The sequence below is a fragment of the Perca flavescens genome, chromosome 1, assembly GCF_004354835.1.
Source record: "Perca flavescens isolate YP-PL-M2 chromosome 1, PFLA_1.0, whole genome shotgun sequence".
NCBI lineage: Eukaryota > Metazoa > Chordata > Actinopteri > Perciformes > Percidae > Perca > Perca flavescens.
In genome coordinates this window covers 32483065-32501554 of record NC_041331.1, presented here as the reverse complement: position 1 = coordinate 32501554, position 18490 = coordinate 32483065, and the positions used below count along the sequence as shown (strand labels likewise).

Genomic DNA, 18490 nt, shown 5'->3' with positions numbered 1-18490 from the left:
CTGCCTGAAAATTTGTGATTGTATCATATGAAAATACTGTATACTACAGCTACTTTATCGTCATTATATGTGTTGTGTGTCTGACATCGTTGGGGCAGACAAAATGCTTGAAATGGCAGGAAGAGGTTAGCCTCGTGAGACCGTCCTGATCTCGCGAGCTCCAGTTTTCCACTCGCAGATCAGTCTGGCATCTTGAGGCAGAGAAAATTTGGAGCCGTTAGCCAAACGACCGGGCCAATCAGCGTTGGTTTTGAGGTGGGTTAGGTGGTGATAGACAGATGGTTTATCCAGTCAGCTAACCAGTATTTTCAGACAGCGGTAGCCCTAAATCTGTTAGCTGCTCGCTAATGCTTTTTTTCTCTTGGATCCTTCTTTTGGAATATGGTCCGGGAACCTGAAATGGTGCCTTTTATTCCTAAATTCTCGTTACACAAATGGCAAATCTACTTAACCGACATGTTGCTTGCATGCTGAGCTAACGAGCTATGCTTTGCCTGCAGCAGCAGGGGCGGGCTGGTGGTTGTATTTTCATACGCTTTGTGGATCTGATTGGTTGATTTGGCCCATCTATCACCAACATAGGTGATAAACAGATCTATCATCAATCAATCAGCTAACCAGTATTTCCGCCCCTTCCCAAAAGTTCTCCAACGGAAAGTTCCCAGATGGATATGCCGAGCAAATGCGAAGCAATCCATCTGGCGGAGTCAGGTTAGGAAGAGGTAGGTTATAGTGTCACTGATGTGATGGAATGTTATTGGTTTGAATCATTCATCCATTTAAAGCGTTTGCTTGGGTATGCACACACACAGAAAGCAATGTGATTTGTCCAATTTGTCAAGGGAATTTCCTTGGATGGATGCATGGATAGAGTTGAACTTGGTTCTCCTCTGCCTCGGTTAGGAGACTTAGCGCTAACAAGTGTCCTGGGAGCAGGTACACTTTTAAACAACAGTCTGTTAAAAGGCACAGAGTGAAGGAGGAATGGTGGGTGGAAATGAAAGAACTTAACAGGAAGATGAGGGTTTGAGGAATGAGAGGACTGTAGCTTTTTAATCGCCCCTCCAAGGAGGCTTCTTTCTCTCACACTTGTAAGTGGTAGTCTTTATTTAGTCATTAGCTTTGTGTAAAATGAGACAGTATCTTTTGTGGATGCCCCTGCTTTTGTCAGCTGTCACATGCCTATTTATGAGGACCTCTTGTTTAAGGGATAATAAGGAGTAAAGGAGGGGGATGGGGAATGAATGGTGAGAAGGCGGAAAAGGCTGAAGAGAGTTTGCAATGGTGGTGAAAGGAAAGGCTTCAGAGACCATTAGGAATGACCTTCAGTTTGTGTGTGTGTATACGCGCATGTACATGTATGTGTGTGTGTCTATTGAATTAAATCAGCGGCGAGAGACTTTGAGATAGATGTGACCAGTGTGCAGGAGGTGGAAGCCAAACTGCCTCAACATTGACATTGAGCGGGCATTCTCATTTCTTACTGCGTCTTCGCCAGTAGAAATGAGACTAAAGAGAGAACGTAGCAGAGATCACATCTGTGAAAACACATTACAACACTCACTTGCTCCATTTTCCCAGTCGCAGTTTATGATGCATGTGGCTTTGTCTAAAAGCATGTGAATGCATTGCAAAGGGAGAGACACAGTGAAAGACACCTGCTTCTTCTTTAGATACGGATAAACAGTATTTCAGTCTCTAGCTCACTCTTCTCTCGGCATAATGCCAAAGGCAGCATGCAGTGCGCACATTACGTTTCCCAAACACATCCACGGGTAAATGATGATGCAGGGGGAGAAAGCAGCTTTTAATGTTAATTAGACCAATTAACCTTTCACATTATGAGACTGCTGAGGTGAATGTCAATATTTTCTAAATCCTACCAGCTTTTGCAACCCATTAGAGTCAAATATCTGATGTCATAATCATAAAAGTGTGCATTTTTGCTCTTCATTTACAGAGGACATTGTAGACAAAAGTGTTTTTTTCTCTTTTATTTCAAACTTAAGAAATTGATATTTTGCAAACATTTTTGGTGCACGCATGTTGGTGTTTTTGTAACAATGTATTTCTGCCTCTTTATTTTTAACTCACATGAGAGTCATGCGATTTTAGTAAATTCTAATTTTGAGTCTAATTTTAATGCATACAAGCTTCATCAGTTGCAAAATGTACAACTCTATGCACCCCATGCCTTTAAAAAGATGAAAAAGGGGATAAGGATAATACATTTTCAAGATGAAAAATGATAGTTCATACATCTCACACTATTAGAAAAAATTCCAGGCAGAAACATTTTACTTAACAAAATGTACCACAGAATTACTGTAAATGGCTTCCTTTTGGCAATGTTTCTGTTTGACAGGTTATTCCTACATGAATGCCAAAACTGACAGAATTGAGCACCTGTATAAAATGGGCAGTGTACTGTAAATAGGAAATAAAAATGTCATACCACACACATTTCCCAGTTGCTATTACAAATATCTGTTGAAGCCACGCTTAATTTTGTTTTTTCCAGACTGTTAGTCAGCCTGAAAGCTGGGTAGCAAAGAGGTCACGGGTGGAATTATCTGCTTGCACAAGAGGAGGGGAAAAACGCTGCAATCTGATAGCTGTGGGGCCAAAGAGTGGGGCATAGATAGAGGGACGGACAAAGATAGAGAAAGAGTCCGAAGTAAAGTTAAAGACAGGAGAGAAAGAGAGAGAGAGCAATGAAAAAAGACATATTAATGAGAGGGAGCAAAGAAATATGAGATGGGGACTTCTTATGTAGTGCATCGAAGGGTTACACACTTTAAAAAGCAGTGCCCACGAAGCTGCCTGAAAATGTTTTTTAAACATAGATAGACCTTGTTGCTAGGAATCAATTGGACCTATTTTTTTGCTTGATAGGTCACCTTTTGTTTGAAGTGTTCCTCTAAAAAACATTTTGCGGGGGACATTCATAGAGTCCTGGGAAAATACTATTATGAGTATGCTTTGACAGAGTGGAGGTGGAAGCCCAGTCAGGCATCATTGTTCCATCACAGCATGGGCTAAGGGCCTTCTCCAGACACCGCCCACCATTTGCATTAAAGTGTGCTCATGTGCACTCTCGCTGATCAGCTGTTGTTTACCACTCACATACAAACAGTATGTGATCCAGTAATGTAATCACAAGCATGTACTGGCATCAAGTACATGATACCATGTATTGGCATCAAGGCCCGCATTACTGTAAACACTGATGTACAAGTATCTTGGCACAGATGCACTCAGGTTTATACACACACACGCACACACACACGCAGTGGGTCTGGCACCTTGTCGGGCACTCTCTGGCACTGTTAACCCCAAATTCCACTAGGGGCGTCTGCGCTGCATTCCGGCTGCGCGCTGCCGCCGGAACAATCACGGCCACTCAAGACAATGCTTGTGATTCCACCAGCCACAACGCAGAGTATCCCAGAAGCGTCTCAGAAGCTGCTCTCTGCTCTGCTAAAAATACTTGCTAGGTCTATTTTGTTGCACAGGCTGGGCAGGTAGTGCAATGGCTAGAGCATGTTCATTTTCAAAATAAACACCCTGTGCAGACCCTGTACAGAATCGTACGTCACTTTACTATTTTAACAACTAAAACATCCGGAATGTGGTGCATCTTTGCCTGGTGGAATCCCCCTGTTCCAGGTGGTGTATTTACATGAGAGCATCATGCTATGTAATTACTGGAAGTGACAGGGGTTATGTGTGAACTCCTCCTGCAAAGCTTGCTACACAACAGTCATTGCAAGTGAATTAAATGCTTTCTGCTACTATGGCCATCCTCTGTGTACTCTTTGAGAAACTTTGTTCCTTCATGGCAGTAGGAAAACACAGATTGCCAGTTTGTTGCCATGACTAACAGTTGGTGTGATAGGGGCTAGGGTAATCTTGGATATTCTGACCTTTGTCTCCTCAAGCTTACAGTGGTTTAGAGGAAATATTTTCCAAGGAAATGGGGTAGCTTGACATCTTGAGGCAGCCATGTGATTGGCAGCAAGTTTGAAAACACCCAGAAATAGAAACAAGTTTGGGACCACTGGCTGTGCACTCAGTCTGCCCTTCCATAGTTTTGTTTGTTTAAAGTCAGATGACACCCCACTGTGTCTCCACTCTTATGCAACTTTTTAGCCTTGCTAGCTGGCGGTTATATGCATGTATGTTGGTCTGTTGGCCGGTGGGATGACCACCACTTCACTTTGGTCCTGACCGGAATATCTTAACAACTATTGGAGGGATTGCTATAAACTGTTGTACCGCCATGGTGCCCTGAGGATGAGTGCTAATAACTTTGTTGGTCACCTGACATTTCATATATCCTACACATTTCCTTGAGTGCCCCCATGAGGTTGAACATTTGTGGTTTTGAGTTTAATGTCTCAACAACTATTGGATGTATTGCCTTGAGATTTGGTTCAAACATTCATGTCCTCATCAGGATAAATTATAATATCCTTTAACTTTTCAACTGGTGCCATTGTCAGGTCAAAATTTCACTTTGTCAACTGTTTCGGTTGATGACATTCCCCTCAGCCTCAGCTGTACTTTTTGTTCATAGCTAATAAGCAAATGTTAGCATGCTAATCTGCTAAGATAGCGTGGTGAATTTAAAAAACATTATACAGTACCTGCTAAAAATCTGCTTGTTAGCACTGTCAGTGGGAGCCTCTTAGGATACCAACATTAGCATTAAGCACATAACACCACTGTGCCTAACTACAGTCTCACATACTGCTACACTCATTAACATTTCATGGCTCATTTACATGGCTTGGTCCAAACTAGAGTGACACAAAATAAAGAGCATGCAGAACTGTTGCCAGTAGAAACATTTTAAGAATCAGATCAGTTGGATTCAGTGCAGCAGAGTTTGTTATGAAAATGGCAATTGGCCATTTCACCATATGAGTGAACTCGAAAACAGCTGTCACCCAAATACTAAGCAACTTGTCCGACAGATCAAGCTTGAGCAGTAAAGGACTGGAGGAAAACTGACAATCTTGCTGATACAAAATATGTGTGGTATAAAGTGTGGTGAGTATTGTCACCTGATGTAAAATGCAAATAATTGAAATTGGGATCTTTGACAGCAAATGACATGTTACCTCGAAGTAAGACCTAATCTTTTGTAAAGAAGCTGTGTAATTTGTTCACACAGTATCTCTGCTACCATTAGCTCTTTGAAATTCATGAATCAGCTTTGTCCTTCCTGCAAGGTAGATTTCTCTATGTAACAGTGCTGGATAACATGTTTTCATTCTGTGCGAATCTGGCCTGAATCGGTTCAGCGATTAGCTTCACATGGAGACAATGTGTTACAGAACAGGGTAAAGAAACCACAAATAATGACTGATTACAAACTGGTTTTGTTTTTAGATGCATTTGTGTATTCAGTACATTTTACTGAACACGAAAATTATGTGATATAATGAAATAATGTTGGTTTTGTGGCATTACTACATAAATAGGCGACTGTGTTTTCCAAGCCTAGTTATATCAGTTGGAGTTTGGAGTCTTCTGTTACCTTCCTGCTTTCTTCTTGCCTTTGGTTGCCTTCTCTGTCTTCTTTCTCTGCTCTCTCCTTTGATCCACCCCCCACTTTCTACTCTTCAGAGCTACAGGCGAAGTGGCTGGGACAGCCAACCAGTTTTGTTCTCTTCTCCAACAGCCTGTTGGGGTCAGAGGTTAGAGGCCCTGAGACATTGCTCACTGCTACCCCCTGGTGCTCAGTATTATCTACAGTTGGAAGCTTTCCGTGCGTGTGAATGTGTTGAGGCTGTGAAAATTGCAGCCCTGCCAAGAGTCGACCTGGAGGGAGAAATAATCCTGCCAAGCCTGATTAAATCAAAACATGTCTCCTTATCACGACATTCAAGGCTATTTAAATGGTCTCAACAAGTCTTTAATTAAATTACAAAATTAAAAATGGTACCTTTAAAATCCCTAAAATGGCCTGAATACAATAATTAGAAGTATGTATGGACAGCTTCTGAACTTAACTATGCGGGTTTACTTCCAATAATTTGATATTTCAAACAAAAACTGTGGATTGGATCATTGTTTCACTGTGTTTTATTAAGGCTTGAACCCACAATTAGTGTATAGAACCCTTTCCCTTTGTGACCACATTGGTTGTGCAGCCCATTTAATGTAGTGTGTGTGTGTTCTAATGTTGTCCATGTGGACTCTGATGGAAATGGAGTTGTCGACCAACTTTGGACCGTGCGTTCAAGATAATTGCACACGTCAGTCACATGATGTGTGACCTACATCAAATAAACTGTCCTAGAGGTAGACGACATGACACACACATTTCATATCATTAGGAAAAGGTCATTTGCACTAGCAGTAGTTTAGATATGGGCCACTTTTTGTGTCTGTCCTCTGGGAAATCACCAAGTCTGCGTTGATAGATAACCCTCTGACCTTTATCACCTCTATACCCCCAGGTCTGTCTAACTTCCTACAGGAGCCATCACCCCAAACGGTACCCGCTGGGGGAGCTGCTCGCTTCAAATGCCAGATTGAGGGAGTACCCACACCTGTTATTACCTGGGAAAAGGACACAGTGGCTGTTCCTGCGGAAACAAGGTGACCCTTTTATGTGTCGTTGTTGTTGACCTTTACCTTACTCCATCTTCTGTCTTTTCATTTTCTCACAATGAATGAATTATGTGATTCCTCAGGTTTGTTTCTGGATTTCTGCCATTTCAACCCAATCATATTGAGTGCATATTCTTTTAGTTATTGTTCTTTTTTACCTGATACTTTTCTCTGTATGTGTTTCGTCATTAATATCCTAGTATTGATCATTGATTGATCATAATATCAAGTCATTTATTGACTGATATGATAAGTCATATGATACATGACTTTCTAGTTTAATGACTTCCTATTAAAGTAAACTAAACCATAGTTTAGTGAAATACTTAATCTTGGAAACACACACAGGCTAAGTGTGAATTTTATGCAAGCTGACCTCAGTGAATATGATGTGAAGATGAATGTACTGCATAGCAAGCTGGCAGTGGCCCTACACATTTAGGTTTAAAATTAAAGTTATAGTGCATAGTTTCTGCCGCCCCCATGAGGAATTCTAAGTAATGACAACAAAACTGTCGGCGCGTCCACATGATACAAAACTTCCATGGCCGCAGACCGCCCACACCAAGTCAGTTTGCAGTTGGTTTGAAAATAAATCACATGCTGAGTTCCACAAATGGAAGCACGTGCCATACTAAAATGGCATTGTTTATCAAGCAAATTTAGCATATATATATATATACGTTTTTTTTTTAAATAATTTGCTTTCATCCCTCAATGCTACATTGATGTTAAAGTGCTCATATTATGCTTTTTGGCTTTTCCCCTTTCCTTTTTTGACGAACGTGCGTCACTTTGTAACACACATTATAATGCTCACCTAGCTGCTAGAATGGCACTCCCTCATACTCTGCAACTGACAAGCTAGCAGTACTTACTGCGCATGTGCGACTCACAACAAAGATGGAACATAAGTGTGATGTCTCACTCTGTAGCTAAAACGGAGAGCTCAACACACAGGGTGAAAAGAGGAGCTGCAGCAATGTGCAGTACAGCAAATATATGGTGTTTTCTGAAAATTAAACCACATAAACCTATTCTGGTACAACCTCTAAATACAATTATGGACCTGAAAATGAGCATAATATGAGCACTTCAATGGAAGTATGAACTTGTCACTCACTCTTTTTGGAAACTTTTTCTTTCAATGACAAAGTAAATTAATTCAGAATTACCTGTTCCCTTCTTGTAAAATGAAGTAGTTACTTGATTACTATTACTATTGGTTTCAATTGAAAAAAAGGGCCAAGGACACCCCATGTTGTCCATACCCAGCTGGGAATGTGAGTGTGCTGCAGTTACAAAGTGAACCTGGAAAATCAGAACATTTTTAATGTCAATAAAAAGGAACTCAATTATCCACAACACAATTTAAAAACAAAAAAAATAAATAATTTGAGTCACTATTAACAAAATTGGCACCCTGAGAGTGAGTAATTTGCTTTGATACACAGTAGAACATATTCGGCATTTACAATTGGTCAAATCCAATTACCCTTAAAAAACATGCTGGCATAAACGTCTACAGGTGTACTTCATAAGGTTGAAGTTGTCATATTTTAAAGACGTAATCAGAAATGTAATCAAGAAATCCTTGACAATGTAACTATAATCTAACTACACATATTTTCAAATGTAATCTGGGCTGACTATAGTTACTTATTTGTTTTGCAATCTGATTATGTAATCAGTTACTACCCAACACTGTGCATTACATATATAAAACATACATGTGCATGAAATTATTTTAGTGTTGTTTAATTACAGTCTCATCATTACCCCATCATTTCCTTGTATATTCCACTGGAGCATACTGTAATTACAAGCTTCATTGAAGGGGTCAGAGTGCAGTGATTGTTAAGCACATATTTGACCATGACAATACAGTTCTAGACTTTCTAATAATAGTAACAATTAATATAACATGTGGTCATCAAGTACATTCACAGTTTTCACTGCTTTCAACAATTGGCAGCACTTAAAAAATGGGGTTTTGTAATGAGTGACAACTTTGTGCTGTTTAGTTATACTGATGACTGAAGCGGCCTACATTTCTTCATTTTTAATGATTAATGAATGCTTAAACAAAGGGTATACTGCCTGGTGAAATCAGATGCCTGTCCAAGCCTGTTTCTATATGGGACTATTTCAAAGTAAATATTCAGGATTTTCGCTACTATAAGAAGAACATTGAAGAATCACTTATAACAAGCTACTCACTATGAACCTTCCATGCTTCTAAAGATAATAATAAAAAAAAAAACATTTTCAAAATATATGTCTGCTGCCACATCCTCGACAGATCTCTCTCTCCCTCTGTCACAAATAGTCTCATTTATGGGGCCACTTAATGATTTTGACATTTCAGTGTGACTCTAAAGGCTCCTGCGCCTTGGAATTTGTTTCCAGCCTTATTGCACAGGACTAAGTGCTAATGGCCGCTGTAGCCCAGCATGACCTGCAAACATTATGAGGTCTTATTGGTGGGATGTAGTTCTCCGACCTGAGGCGCCGTTAATGGCCTCTCACAAAGATGAGCCAAGGGATGGCTGATACATAACTGCCATTTTCTTTCTCTGTTCTCTCTTGCTCTAATGTGCCTTTTTCTCTCTTTTGGCCTTCCTGCCATCTCTATGTCTTTGTTATTATCGCCTTTACATCTCTAATTCTGTGTTTTCTTATTCTTAGTTTTTCCCATCCACTGCTCTTTATTCTCTTTTTTCTCACCTCCTCTCCACTCCCTCCCCCTTCCTCCCTTCTGAACAGACTACCACTGGTCACATTTTGGTGGGATTAATAGGCTGTGATAAAGACCATACGTGGTTGTGCGATGGCGTTACATTGCCATGGACCTGGGGACCTGGAGTAATATGCCTGGAACATGACCTCCTTAAGAGAGAAAGAAGTCGAGAAATGTAGGATTAAAGTAGAAATAGTAAATGCCAACAGCACAAATAAACATGGTACCCAAAAAGATAATGTAATCATTATTTTTATATACTGCTTTTTGGGATATTATATGCTTTTATGGAGCTCGAGAGCTCGTCTTTGTCCAGAAAACAACTTTCATCTTTATATACCTGTATTTAAGTCACATTTTGAGTTGGATGACTTGTAATTGCAACCTTTCCTTGTTGTGGTTGCACACAATAGCCTCTCTTCTGAATAAAGAAGGATGGAGTCCAGTGAGGACTCAGCAGGATCCCCACAGGCTCGATCAGCTGAACGTTTCATGCTGCAGGGGACACAGCCATTTATTTGTTTTTGTCTCTGTCGTTCGTCTTCTTACTCTTTCTTCCTCTGCCACCCATACTCTGTTATGCCCTGTGTACAACAGGTTCATTTCCCTTCTTAATGGGGTACTCCAGATTCTGGAGGTGACCAAGGAGGATGAGGGTGCCTACCGCTGTGTCGCGTCCAACTCTGCCAGGAAGGACATCAGTCATGAAGCCAGGCTCACTGTCACCACAGGTGAGGTCTGTTGCAGTGCGTAGTGTTTGAATAGGCAGCCAGGCCCCGCTGGGAGTTGCAGGGCCAACCTCAAAAAATCAAATGTGAGTTTCAGGACTAGATGTTTGAAATGTATTAGGTTTCTCTAGTGCTAATAAAATGGCTCTCTCTGACCATGTATTGTGTGTAAGAAGTGTGTGTATTGTGTATTTGAAACAGTAGTGGCTAATCTAATCAAAATTGAAAAGATATTGTTTTTGGCTAACAGTAAGTAAGTAAGTAAAGTTTAATTATAGAGCGCTTTTCACAGATAAAAATCAGTGCTTCACAAGGTACAACCACATTGAAATACATTGGATGAAGATAAAACATTTAAAAAGTCAAAGATAAATTAAACCCAGTCAACTAAAAGCTTGTTTAAATAACAGTGTCTTGAGTTGCCTTTTAAAAGAATCAACAGAATCAATATTCAATATAATATTTAAAAATCTCCTCACAACATTTTTTTAAAGACAAACGTCTCTGCTTTGAACAATAATTTGTTTCTGATTCAAGTTTCCACATCGCACTTGTTTAAGTTGAATTTTGAACAAACAAAAACGTTTTGTGACATCACAAAATCATACTTGTACATACACGCCTTAAACTGAGATTTAGAGTGAGAACTTTGTATCTTCAGCTGATGAAGGAAAAACTAATGTCAAACTCTGCTCATACATCATTCTGCACAATGATGGTCAAAGATTTAACTAAAACATTCAAGAAAAGTAAGCAATAAACAATAAGCAAAACACATTTGTTCTAGTGGAGGTGGCATTATAACGGATTGTATTCTAATAGAATAGAGTGGTGGTGTTCACTTTGGTTTAGGCTTTGCCTTCTAAGAGCTGTTGCTATTGGGTTTATCCCTTGCGCATGCACAGTTGTGAAGATTTCTTTTGCGCCCTTGTGCCCTGCATGGGCCTCTCTTATGTTCACAGTTACTGTATATAACAGCTGCGTGAACAGCTGAGTTCTGCTCCCATATTTACGTCAGTGATGCAAGCAGTAAACTTTGTGAAGAAAAAGGGTTTCTCTGAAGTCCCGCAGCTGGAGTTAAGGCCTGGCATCTATCTTGCTTTCAAAAGCCACATTCTTCAGCAGCAGGGAAGCCCACACTGCTGTCTCCCCGGGACCAGGTCTATGCTCGCCTCACGAACCGCTCGCATCAGTGTGCCGCTTAGGTGGCTGCGGCTCAAAAACAGCCCCCTCGGGTCGTCCGTGCACACTCCATAAGAGCCTTATCCTCATCCACAGCCCACCTCGGAGGGATGGCAGTGGCTGACATCTGCACAGCGGCATCTTGGGCATATCCGTTCCCTTTCATCTATTTCTATCTGCAATGTGTGTCTGAGTCCTCCATGACTCATTCAGTCTTATCCATGCTAGACGGCAGATGATGCGCTGTTATCTGGAATTTAATATTGAATGTGAAATGGATAAAATTTGCCTGGTTGCCAAACACACACCTCTAATCCCATCATCACAGATTAGTAGACTGCAAAAGGGCCCAGTATGATATGTTAACGTCCTATCGTTCTGCAGCAGTAGTGCAGCTGTGAAGAGTGTGCAGTATCACTGGACTCCTCCTCTTTTTCTACCAAAGGCTGTTTTATGCTTCTGCGTCAACTCCACGCCGTAGTTACGCCGTCGGGACCCTTTCGGAGTTCTGTGTCAGGGTTGAACACGTTTCTTTGCATTGCGGTGCATTTCACCGCCAGAACGCTAGGGGGAGTGTGGTTTCGAGGGTGCCTCGAGCCCGCATGTGTGTGTGTGTGTATGTGTGGGGAAGGGGTGATAGAGCGAGGGAGAAAGTAAGAAAGTGACGGCGATTAGCTTTGGAGCAAGTTGTGACTCTAGAGTCATAGTGAGAGAAACAAAGTGTCTCCCCTGTGCTTTCTGACCAAGGTGGGAAATCTGTAGCAGGAAAAGTTAACCCTCTCCTTGATTTCATGTTGTTTATGAAAAAGGAGAACCAGGAAATTAGTAGGGGGAAATGCAACGCTACCCAGCCACGGCCAAGCGACGTGCGTCGTCACGACGTGTAGTTAGATTTTTCGAGAAGTGCACGTCAGGCTACGGCATAGGGTCCGGCGTAGGTTTGTGTCTCCACGTACCTACGTACATAGCAATGGTGTAGATTTTACGCAGAAGTATAAAACAGCCTTAAGGCCTGTCATGGCTTCAACCATGATGCAGGCAGTGCCCCCCTGTCCTAGTACGCTCATTTACAAAGTTATGAACTGGTGTATGTTATCAGCTTTGCCCTTAAGCAAATACCAACTGCTCCTAGAGGGCAAAGTCTATACAAAATACTTTTTTAGAACGATAGTCACATATTGTAACTCCAGATTCCATGAGTATAGGCATAGACCTCTAAGATCCAGGTCCCATCCGTCACTAACATTAGCTGAAGAAAATGCTGATTGTTGGGAGCAGAACTCAGGTTACACTGCTGTTATATACAGTAACTACAGACGTAAGAGAGGCCAGTGCATGGGCACAATGGGCTATGCCTATACTCATAGAGTCGTTCTCGTTGATAATACATTTGTGAGTGTTGTATTCCAGGGATGCAGAACTTCAGCTTTAGGAATAGAATAGCTGATGCTGCAAACATTGATGCTGTCAGTGAATGGGGAACGTACAATATTGAGACCAATCTCTCTATTCATTCCCTTATAATACAACCAGAAAGGGGGGATATAGTGGGTTTAATGTGATCAAAGAATTGCATTAATAGAGCCACATATAATCACTTGAGCACCTTGGTCATTGATGTGTGTTATGATGTGGCTTAGGGACCTGGGAATGTGAGAATATAATATTTCAATATTTAACCCATTAGAAAACCTACTATTTTTTTAAAGAATTAGGAAAGGTTCAGAACCATATTGCTTGTCTGAAAAGATGTCTCAGGTCATACAGAGGCCACCCTGCTAATTGTTCCCTTAACTAAAACTAAATAAAAACAAAATAATGTGAAGTTTAGTCAGTTATGTAACTGCCTTTTTATTATGACTTCAGCCTATTAAAACTTCAGAGACCTTTACCATTTGTCCTTTATGCAATATTATGTATATAAATCCCCCTCTCATTTCTCATTAAAAGCATTTCTATTATGCAAAGCACTTTAAGCTGCTGTTGTTTTGTATTAACAAGTGTTGTGCATTTACTGTCCTTCAGACTTCATGTGCTGCAACAGATACAGATATCAAGAAAATAGTATTGAGGCATAGTTTTTATACTGTGCACTTTGGTTTTAGTGCCTGGCAGTGAGTAAATATTATATGAGCATAACACATCTCAAGTTATGCAAATCAAATACAAACTTTATTGAAGTCATAGGTGCTGTAGGGAAAACATTTATATATGTATTAGGAATCACTTCATCACCAATCATCTTACTGTATCACTGATCAATGTTTACAACCCACAGTGAATAGACTATGAAAGCATACTTTACATAGGCTGTTTTTTGCAATTTCCTATGATCAAAATTACTAAACATGCTGACTCCACAGGCAAGAAGAAATCAAATCCTCAAAATACCATGTACGTTATTTCAGAACAACATGACAACAAACAAAGGATGAATGCTACAATGTGGTGTAATTCTGCTCCAATCAATGAAACATAATGCTGTCAATTAAATAAAATGAGTAATGCTGTTTATAGAACAAAGTCATGTCTTTCAGTATACTGTTTCTAAAATATTTTACTAATTTGACATCAGTGTTCGCCCTTCTCTCTTTGATCAATCTCCCAGGGTGACTGTAACCTACAAGGACTTTCATTAGTGGATTACATAGTGCAGTGAGTCAGTGAATGGTATTGTGAGGTGTGTTTTCACCATTAGGCAGCCCGGATTAAAGCCAATGTTGTATTATCTGCCTCTGTAGCTAGAGATCAGTCAACTGTAATTGGCTGCTCTGTGGGAACCTTTGTGTCCTTTTCAAGTCACAGCCTTTCTGTCCTTTACTAGAAAGGCAAAAAGAAAAAAGGAAGGAGACAGACAGATAGATGAGGCCAAAAGAAGTGAGTCATAAACAGCATTCCGACTTTAAAATGTTTGCATGCCATCTTTACAGCCATCTTAAATTACTTTTTATCATGCTTCTCGTATCGTCATTTGTGTGCAAAAAATATAATCTAGGGTAAAGAATTTTAATGGATTTTCGCACCTGTATTGACAAGGAAGCTGATAGTGGTCTTGCTGCTGTCTTGAAATCCTAGGGGGAAACTACTTAAGGCTCTATTGCGAACCATTACAGATGTCAGGTCTTTCACTTCACTCGCTTGCACTTCAGATATCTATAAATAGGACACCTCAACACCCATAGGCAAGCTTTGACGGCTTGATGTTGAGGTGCTCAAATCCAAGTACTTCAGCTGCATTCAACCTCCAGGTTGTACTTTCCTCCATTTCTTCTTTCCTTTACCTAGTTTTCTACATGCTTTACGCTGCACCCACACCCATCATACCCAAGACCCTTATGAAGGAGCACCCTGCAGTGCAGTCCTCGCAAAGGCGGACTGACCCACTTAAAGCCTTATGCATAAGCAAGGATTGTTTTATGTAATCTCAATGATTAATTTATAATGTTTACAGAATACCAGGCATCTCTCTGGAAGTCATTAGCATGATGTGCTGCTGCTGAGTCTGCCTAGACTGAGCAGAGTTACAGGGAAGTAAGACCCTCTCACAATAGCGCACTGATACACACTCAAGAGTGTCTGGTCCCTTTAACCCATTAACAATATGATTTGCATAACAACCTTAGTGACTGAAGGACAGAGATGTGCCTCAGTTCCATAATTGAGGCCGTTCTTTTAACTGAGGTAATGGTTTAGCTTTTTTCTCATACAAAGATTCTTTCTTTCACATCATCTCCTCTCAGTCGGTCCTTTGGTTTAGGGTTCATTACAGGTTTTGTATAGTATGTCTACAGTCTGTTGTGTCAGATGTATACTGCTACCTGTATTAATATGTGCTATAAGGGCTTCCATCCTGTTTCCCAGCAAACTCGTACATCAGAACCTTTTTTTCCTCTCAGCTCGTATCCATATTCACCATTTCACTAAGAATTGATTAAGCAATACAGATACATACAGAAAGCAGATACCAATCAGCCAACTATAGGGGATGTTTTTTTTTTTATTATAATCAAGTGATTTAGAAAAGAAAGGAAAGAAACTGTATCTTCAATGTTTTGTTGAGAACACAAGGGCCTGGAAGCTTTTAGGCTCACCCTTACTGGAGTTTCTAAATGCTGGGGTTAAACAGTAATTGGTGAGGGATGGTATGCACTTTTGCTCAATAATCAGACCAAATTGCATTCATAGGTGAAGAATGAAGTATTTGAATTGCTGAAAAAACTGTAGATGTGGGCAGCGATTCAGAAGTCGGGACCAGGCTGATAGCATCTCACATTCAGTCAGTAGATTCAAACAGGCAACGTTCCAGCTACAATCACAAACATATCTAATATGTATTGGTTATATTTATTGGTTGTTTTTGTCATAGGCTCGACTGAAGCCCTGAACAGAGTTGCGATTGTTGCACCACCTCAGAAGGCAGTAGTCGTGCTCGGCCGTCCAGCTGTGATGGAGTGTATGGCACAAGGCCAGCCGAAGCCACTGGTGTCCTGGAGCAGACAAGGTAACACTTGCAAATGCTCTTCGTGGTTCTCATCCTCTTTGTTTTTCTTTTTTTACTGCATCTGTCACACTTTCCTTCTGTGTCTTGCTCTCTAACTATCTGTCTCTCACACACAAAGAAAAAACATTAACACGTCAGGATAAGATTTGCGTACCTGTGGCTGTAAAGTTGTTGTTTTACTGATGATAGCTGTCTCCTCTCAACTAGTCCTCCTTTGTTTTAATGTGTGTGAGTTATTAGTTACATAAGATGATATGTTACTTTGATTAACACCTCCGTAACGTTGATGCACACACACACACACACACACACACACACACACACACACACACACACACACACACACACACACACACACATTTGTAGTCCTGGTGGGAATGATGTTATGTGAAGCTTTTGGAATTCTTTTGTGCTGTGCTTTGGCAACATCTCTGCAGTTTGTTTTGAGTCAAGTGGCACATCTGAAATTCTTCCCCGTTCACTATTAACATTTCACTTTACAGGGAATTCTGCAATTCCGAAAACTGCACTACACTACGCTATTCAGGTCATGTGCAATGCAAAGTGGTAACTGGTGCTTTGTCACTACTTTCTTATTTATGTTGCTTTGTGAGCTTCATTATGTAGGTGATGATCATTTTCTGTAAAGCATCTAACAAAATGGCGGACAAACTAAATAGGGGTCTATAAAGTGAATAATGAAGGATTTTACACAGCCTAGTAGTGTGCCAATGCAGACACCTCAGTGAACCCAGACTAAAAAGTCACAGAGCCACCTGTTGGTCAGCTTGTGGAATTACAGGTCAAATGCTCTGCTGCTGAAAGTGCTGCCTTTTGTGCTGTTTCTCAGGCAACTGAAAGCCTGAGAAATGATCTCCACTTTTCTCAAGGCCAATCTCTTCATCTGTATTATCTAAGACTGTCCTGTTTGTTTGTCTTTTTGTTGCTTTTTTCTTTGATCAGATGGAAAGCCTATTTCCACTGATGTGGTCGTCCTTGCAACAAACCTGGTGATTAGAGACACAAGGCGTCACCATGCCGGCGTTTATGTCTGCCGGGCCAACAAGCCCATGACCAGAGAATTTGTTGATGCTGCTGCTGAGCTGCATGTGCCTGGTAGGACATGTTTGTATGTTATATAAGGAAAATTAGATATCATAGACAGAGTAGGGCTGGGCAATATACTATATCGATATACGAGGCTAGATATTGTCTTACACTTGGGATATTGTCACAAGTAATATGACACAAGTGATGTCTTTTTTTGGTTTTAAAGGCTACATGACAGTAAAGTGATGTAATTTTCTGAACTTACCACACTTTTGTTTGCCTTTATCCACTGAGTCATGAGGTGATTATTTATCAAAAATCTTATTGTGTATATATTTTGTGAAAGCACCTACAACCCTACAATATTGCCGCAATATCGATATTGAGGTATTTGCTCAAAAATAACGTGATATTTGATTTTCTCCATATTGCCCAGCTCTATCTGAGAGCTGTTTTAGCTAAGACCTAGTCTCTGTCACCAGCTTCCCCTTAAGTCACCAAATAATTGAAGGTCTGATAGTACTGGAAAAGAACAAATAGAATAATTCACAACTGTTTTTTAACGGTTATTCCTATCTATGTAGTCCCCTAACTTTATCAAAGTCCAATATACAATCTTTGGGGTGTCCATTTAATTGTATAGTTCAAATATAAACAGTGTCCCCTTTAAGTCGGAGCTTTGTTTCCTACTTCCAACAGCCCCTCCAGTGATTCTCCAGCCCCCAGAGACAGCGTCCCTCTCCCGGGGAAACACAGCCAGGTTTGTGTGCAACAGCTCTGGGGAGCCTCCTCCAGTGTTGCACTGGCTAAAAGACGGTCATCCCATCAAGACATTCAGACGGGTAAAGACCCAAAGCCCTGGAGTCCTGCTCATCAACCAGTTGGCGTTGGAGGATGCGGGCTACTACCAGTGCATAGCAGACAACGGGCTAGGCACGGCATGTGCCACTGCCAAGCTGACAGTCATTGTGAGGGAAGGTCTGCCCAGCTCTCCTCGCCACCTGTCTGCCACGCCCTACTCCAGCACATCTGCCCTGCTCATCTGGGAGAAACCTGAATATAACTCGGACCAAATCATCGGCTACTCTGTGCATTGCCAACGCGCCGCAGGTTTGTCTCTGTTCATAAGTGTGTGAACCCGTGCGGCATCTGTCCACATTTTCTTTAAAAAATGTATTTGATTTGAATATTGCCATCCTTTTCAGGTTCAGATAATGTGGAGTACCAGTTTGCAATGAACAACGACACCACAGAGTATCACGTCAAAGAGCTTCTCCCCCATACTGCCTACACATTCTTTGTGGTAGCTTACTCTCCCATGGGTGCCAGTCCGCCATCCCTGCCTGTTACGGTAGAAATGCTGGAGGACGGTGAGTAATCAAACTAATACACATAAAGCCATCCAAGGTAAAATAAGGCCAGCCTTGAATGCTTCACAGACTCACAGATCATAGCATGGTAGCCTTCTCATCAGTACCATCCGTTCATGAAGTTTAGTTTATGTAGTTATTTAAAAATGTGTAGTAGTAGCTCACTGTAGACTCAGCTGAACATTTCTTTTTAATAGTTCACTAAGTATAGATTAGTTATAGACAAAGTGTGTTTTACAGCCGTCCAGTAACTGTGCAGATCTATAGGAAATGCCATGAATGTGTATCATCAAAC

The 18490-nt window shown here is 40.9% G+C and overlaps 1 protein-coding gene across 1 annotated transcript in view; it reads left to right on the top strand.

Annotated features, from left to right (window-relative positions):
- The window catches only part of igdcc4 (immunoglobulin superfamily, DCC subclass, member 4), a 55829-nt gene that overhangs the window by 24267 nt on the left and 13072 nt on the right, over nucleotides 1–18490 (top strand). Inside the window, exons 3-8 of the mRNA XM_028578843.1 lie at nucleotides 6471–6612; nucleotides 9962–10095; nucleotides 15641–15775; nucleotides 16739–16891; nucleotides 17525–17935; nucleotides 18031–18195. Of these exons, the coding sequence (XP_028434644.1) occupies nucleotides 6471–6612; nucleotides 9962–10095; nucleotides 15641–15775; nucleotides 16739–16891; nucleotides 17525–17935; nucleotides 18031–18195 (1140 nt within the window). The remainder of the gene's footprint in view (nucleotides 1–6470; nucleotides 6613–9961; nucleotides 10096–15640; nucleotides 15776–16738; nucleotides 16892–17524; nucleotides 17936–18030; nucleotides 18196–18490) is intronic.